The sequence below is a fragment of the Echiichthys vipera genome (genome assembly GCF_963691815.1).
Source record: "Echiichthys vipera genome assembly, chromosome: X".
In the NCBI taxonomy this organism is placed as follows: domain Eukaryota; kingdom Metazoa; phylum Chordata; class Actinopteri; order Perciformes; family Trachinidae; genus Echiichthys; species Echiichthys vipera.
In genome coordinates this window covers 33,267,894-33,273,756 of record NC_139825.1, presented here as the reverse complement: position 1 = coordinate 33,273,756, position 5,863 = coordinate 33,267,894, and the positions used below count along the sequence as shown (strand labels likewise).

The 5,863-nt window shown below is 40.2% G+C and overlaps 1 protein-coding gene across 1 annotated transcript; it reads left to right on the top strand.

Moving 5' to 3' along the window:
- The first annotated feature begins 1,370 nt into the window (after nucleotides 1-1,370).
- On the top strand, nucleotides 1,371-5,628 carry cnpy2 (canopy FGF signaling regulator 2). The gene is made up of 6 exons (XM_083939670.1): nucleotides 1,371-1,429; nucleotides 1,602-1,708; nucleotides 1,785-1,900; nucleotides 3,025-3,222; nucleotides 3,327-3,423; nucleotides 4,017-5,628. The coding sequence occupies exons 2-6, from the start codon at nucleotides 1,609-1,611 to the stop codon at nucleotides 4,058-4,060; spliced, it is 555 nt and encodes a 184-aa protein (XP_083795796.1). The 5' UTR covers nucleotides 1,371-1,429; nucleotides 1,602-1,608; the 3' UTR covers nucleotides 4,061-5,628.
- Nucleotides 5,629-5,863: the final 235 nt, after the last annotated feature.

Here is a 5,863-nt window from a genome sequence, read left to right as displayed (position 1 = left end):
TAACAAAACAATATCAAATAAGAAACACCACGACAAGTTCAAGGACCTGCACTGAAAAGGTTCAACATTACACATCTGGAGAGAAGGGAAAACACGCACATTTGCAGTCTTTTTTTTTTTAGATATTGAGTTTTGCCCGCAACTTTGTACCAGTTTTTAAATTTGGCCCACTGTGAATTTAAGTTTGACACGCTGGTCTACAGTATGTCTGTGTTCAGTTAAAGGTTGAATATGGAGAATGAGCAGAACACCTCCATCTAGTGTCTCAAGATCGTAGTCGCAACAACAAAATATAACTAGAAAATGCCATTTCTATGAAATTGCGGTATGAATGATGAAAGCTGAATAGCTGATGCTACGCTGCAATGATGACTTCATTGTGTTCATTAAGAAGGTGAAGTAGTATGTATATTTGCAAAGGTGGAAGTATATTGCATTAGTATGAATGTGTTTGAACAGTTGAGTAATAATATGAATGTATCAGATATGTGGAATATTTTAAGTTATGAATAGTTTATGCTACACTTTCATCATTCACACCAATTAAAAGCACTCAGGTGTTGATGTTTGTCAGACCTGCCCGAGACCGGCGTCTGTTTGAGCCTGTTTGAACCCATCCCCTCCGGCAAATCGCACCATAAAAGCAAGTATTGCAGAGGAGGTTGACTGACAGTTACCGTTAGCCGTTAACATTAGCTAAGTAAACATAAAAGTTAGCTTACCGATCAAGGAGAAACGTAGCCATTTTAGCGTGTGTTTTAATGCCGTTGAACTCTTTTATCTCAGTCCATGGAGTGAGAGAGAGGACAAATAAGCAGCTGCAGGATTGGCAAACTCCATTTCACCAGTGCCAGCCTACAGTAGCTGCACCCAACAACAGACAACTCTGGCAACCCACAATGTCTGCCGCCATTGGCTGGTACAATGTAAACAGAACATGACAGAAAGTCATTGTCAAACCCGTCAAAAATAATGACTGCGACCTGAATTGTGTCTGTAAATCTGAATCAAAAACTTCAGTGTTAAACTAAAGTGCTTTTTTTTTTATCAGGAATTGGCTGATTTAAATCATATTTCTTTTCTGATAATATTTTGTACCAATGAGACACATTTGTCGTACTTTCATTCTGTACCCCTCAAAACGTCCTTTGAATAAAGATTCTTCATATTAAACCTTTAATGTCTTGAAGTTAGACCTTACCTGCCACAAAACCAACGAAGTGCCTTTGGAGTAAAGGTGAACCTGCTTTGTTCAGAGGTTTCCATGGAAACGTTAGAACCACAGGTTAGAACGGAGCCGTTGGGATCTTCCCGGCCACGCGGGAGCGCTGTCTCGATCTCGGGCTCCATCTTGTCCAGAGGCTCCGTGGTTGCTACGTCACCACATTCAGCGCGTGAAGGTGGCCTCACACAACACTGCCAGAAACTTGTAAGTTGAATGAAAAGGTGACAGCATGTGTGTTTGTTTGTGTGAGTCAGTCTCAGCTTCTCTGTAGGCGGACAGGGACAGTATTGTATGTGTCTCGCGCTTACAGGGGGTCTCGAGCGTATCTGTAGCCGGTTGATGTGTCACCCTGTGCTGTGGGGAAATCTGTGTTTAGGTGCAAGATGAGGGAAGCGGCCGTGCTGCTCACACCGTGTGCGCTTCTGTGCCTCCTCTTGAGCTTCAGCCAGGCAGCCAGACAAGGACAGGACATCCGATGTGGAGGTATGTGACTCTGTGTCCAGGACATAAACACACACACACACACACACAGAGTCCTAATGCGTTTGTCCTCCCGCAGCCTGTAGGGCTCTGGTAGATGAGATGGAGTGGGCCATCTCTCAGATAGATCCAAAGAAAATGATCCAGACGGGGTCCTTCAGGATCAACCCGGACGGCAGCCAGTCCATCAGAGAGGTGAGGCTGCAGCACACGTGTCTGCAGGCAGCAGGGCTCATCATGTTCCTCATGTCAGCTGTTCCTCACTGGGATGCTCCTACTCATCTGACTGATTAGACCTGCAATCAACTATTTTGATACGTTTTTCATTGCTTAATTTTATATTATTTTTATTGTTTGCACAATTTAAAAACATTCATAGAGATTACAAAAAATGGCAAACTCTGTGTGTGTGTGTGTGTGTGTGTGTGTGTGTGTGTGTGTGTGTGTGTGTGTGTGTGTGTGTGTGTGTGTGTGTGTGTGTGTGTGTGTGTGTGTGTGTGTGTGTGTGTGTGTGTGTGTGTGTGTGTGTGTGTGTGTGTGTGTGTGTGTGTGTGTGTGTGTGTGTGTGATTACTGACCCCTGAACAGGTAAATTACCTCTGAGTACCTCCAAATACGACATAGACAACAAATACATGAGGAAAACTACTTTTTTTTAAACATCAAATGTTAAACTCTGGTTCCAGCTTCTCAAGTGTCTCGATGATAAATGCCATAGGCCTGTATGATAGTAAACAGAATATAATAAATATATATAATAAAACATGTCCCCCTGTTCTCTAGGACAGTGCTTCTCAAACGTTTTTGTCAGAAGATCCTACTTATGAAAACAAGGCGCAACTTTACATGTATTCTATGTAAATCCTCATTAATAAAACTACGGCACACCGTTTGAGGACCTCTGCTTAAACTGTTTCTAGTGTTTTATAGACCAAACAGTTCAAAATGTTTGTAATTTCAAACCTCAGTGCTTTTTAACTGCTACCTGAATTGTGTCTGTAAATCTGAATCAAACACTGAGCTGTTTTTTTTCTTTCAGGTACTGGCTGATTTAAATCATATTTATTTTCTGATAATATTTTGTACCTTTGAGACACATTTGTTGTGCAGCGGGCAAAACGAAACAGCGAAACATTTATTTTTCTTTGCTGAGAGGTCTCTTACTGTTTATGTAGAAACGAAACTGCCGTTCAAATGAAACTGTTACCATGACGTTATTCATCATGACTTCATTTAGTAACAGCTGACGGCACTGTGACAGGAAGAGACACCTCACATCCTCTTTAGTTCAGAGTTTTTTTCCTACTTTGATGCCTCCAGGTTCCTCTGGCTCGCTCAGAGGGAAACCTCCTTGAGCTGATGGAGGTCGTGTGTGAGAGGATGGCAGACTACGGCGAGCTCATGGATTCTTCCACAAACAGGAAGAACTACGTGAGGGTGAAGTCTCGGAGCGGTGAGGCCATGGACCTCTCCGAGGCCACACTGGATTCAAGAGTTACAGGCAGTTTAAAATTTGCAGTGAGTACAAAATCCCACCGAATGATGATCAAAAAATATATAAAAGTCTTGTGACATACTGTGAATCATGCAGCTTTTAACCGTTTTTAATTTTCTCCCCCCAGTGTGAAACAATTGCTGAGCACCATGAAGATGAAGTCATTGAATTCTTCGCTCACGAGACCGATAATGTCAAAGACAAACTCTGCAGCAAGAGGACAGGTATGTGTCTGACTCTAAATGCCTGGTTTATTTTTAATTTTACGCTCTATAACACATTTCATAACAGTTATGTTGATCCACTGCAGTGACTGTATTTATTTGGAAAGTTTGGAAAGTGTGTTTGAATTTGAATTTACTCGATTAAACTCGATAAATACTTGATTTTCAACATAATCAGGTGTGTCATCTACATATTCACTCATGTAAACCAGAAATCTTTTCACATTTGAAATGAAACAACCTAGTTGTCATATTTGTTTGTTGTCTCCTGGTGTCGCACATCAGACGCAAAGCAGATCGAAGCTAGATTGAGGGCATGGGCGCCCAAATTAACAGGCGTTACCTCTCTGCGCTATGTTGAGGGGAACATCTGTTTTCAGAGTGCGAGCGCGTCCTCTACCCTGTCAGAGATAAACTTAAAGTAACAATTTGGACGTGACGATAAAGGCTCTGAGAGTCTCGACACCTGTTTTTTTTTGGTTTTGTTCCTTGAAAGTGCTTGAACAATGTCTCTTAAACTCTTAACTCTTACTCTTAACTCTTACTAAGCTGTACTTACCCTGTCATTGTTTTGCTGCCTGTGTGCTCTGCAGACCTCTGTGACCACGCTCTGACAATGCCCCATGACGAACTTTGATATCATCTCGCCACGGCTTCCGTCTCTCCTCAGCTCAAATGGAGACGTTGGGTGCTGTATGGTTTTCAGTTGTCTCTTATCACCGGCTTACGCCATGGCAGGGGGGAAGATGTTTAATTATTATGTAAGATAATAGAAAATCCACCTTAAAAAAATATATATTCCTGTGATCTGTGGCAATTCAAGGACCTCTGCGATTTTTGAGCCGTATCTGTCTGGACTATCCTGTCACTTGTTTGTATAGTGTAAGTAATGATACTTTGAATATTCTGTGTTTCCTGTGACGGCTCCTGCCCTGCCTCTAAATGCTCTTCAGATAAAATTGAAACTGTGAAAATGCAAAATGAAGTTATACTTCCCAGAGCCAACAGGATTTCTTACAGGATCAATTGTGTGTTTACAATAAGCATTCAAATTAAACGGGAGATCATATTGTATTGAAAAAGTCTCACCCAAAGCCAGGAACAAGTCCATTGATGACAGTAGTGTTTCTTTTTTTTATTAAAAGTGAATTAACATCATTTGAGGCAAAATTATATTTTCAGTGTTAGCTTTAGTTTTTAACGCTCACCAATATGTACTGGACTGTCCAAGATCACAGGAATACCTTATTTTGGTTGAATTATGCGTTAGATTAAACCGAAAAGTTAGACACCTTATGTCCGATCAGAAATGAAGATGATTCAAGTGGAATTTATTTCCCTGTCACTGACAAAATGTGCCTTTTATTGTTATTCTGAACAAATGTTTCCCATGTAATGTCCCACTCTTCAAATGTTGATCCCCTTGCACTTGTAGCCCCTTGCTATCGTTACTGTATGTGAAATCTATGACGTTAAGAAACAGATAAAATGGTGCTGCTTAGGAGACGGGTTGATGCTGGAAATGTCCTCATATAGACCTTTTTAACAGCCTTGTTCCTTGTTAACTTCCTGTCAGCTGATGTCATTCACATTCATTGCAACAGGAAATAAACTAGGACACATTTAGGTTATGTTTACATCTTTGAAAAGGTTTATACCAATCACACATTTTCCACATGAGAAATTGGCGACTGAAGATTGAAAGTCGCAGCAAAGTAAAAAAAAAAAAAAAAACTATGTTGGATAATAAGCTCTACCTTCCCCCTGTGCAGCCGTTCTTATCTAGAGCAGAAAAATATATTTATACCTAATAGAAATTATATAATCTATAGCTTTAGGAGCAGACAAATGACCCCTTTTTTCCATTAAACACTATAAAAAAACAGCTGCAATCCCCTTTGAATCATGATAACTAAAGAATTAGCTTCTACTTTGTGGCATTGAGGGGAAGAGAAATGGTGTTTTGCTCAGTTCTGTAAAACTCTAATGTAATAATCTCACTAGAGTGTGCTGTGGTCCACAGTCCCACAGTCCGAGTCCAAATCTGAGAATCAGTTGGAAAGTCTTCATGCTGTACCGTCGGTGTCGAGTAAAGTATTTTTGGTATCATTTATTTTTCAATGTGTGAAAAAAATGAACTTGCTGTTTCATGTGAACATTCTTCTGATATTTCCTTTTTTATATTAAATTTGTAAGTTCTCTGCATCTGTTTTGTCTTTAATCAATGGAAATATATTTCACACAAGGTTACCTTCCAATTTCTAAACCATCATTTGTAAACCAGCTCTAAAATATTTCCTACCAGTAAATTATCATGCGATTCCTCTACCAAGGCGACAGATTATCATAACGGGCAATGAGCCGACACTAACTGGTGTGAAATGTTTGACCCATTGTAGATGACACACACATTTTAAAGAGGGACTTTACACTTAAACAT

Bases quoted from the DNA above. Each gene is read 5' to 3' on its own strand.
- cnpy2 (XM_083939670.1), top strand. From the start codon at position 1,609: ATGAGGGAAGCGGCCGTGCTGCTCACACCGTGTGCGCTTCTGTGCCTC. The intron at 1,709-1,784 runs GTATGTGACTCT...GTCCTCCCGCAG, and splicing joins ACAGGACATCCGATGTGGAG to CCTGTAGGGCTCTGGTAGAT. The intron at 3,223-3,326 runs GTGAGTACAAAA...TTCTCCCCCCAG, and splicing joins CAGGCAGTTTAAAATTTGCA to TGTGAAACAATTGCTGAGCA.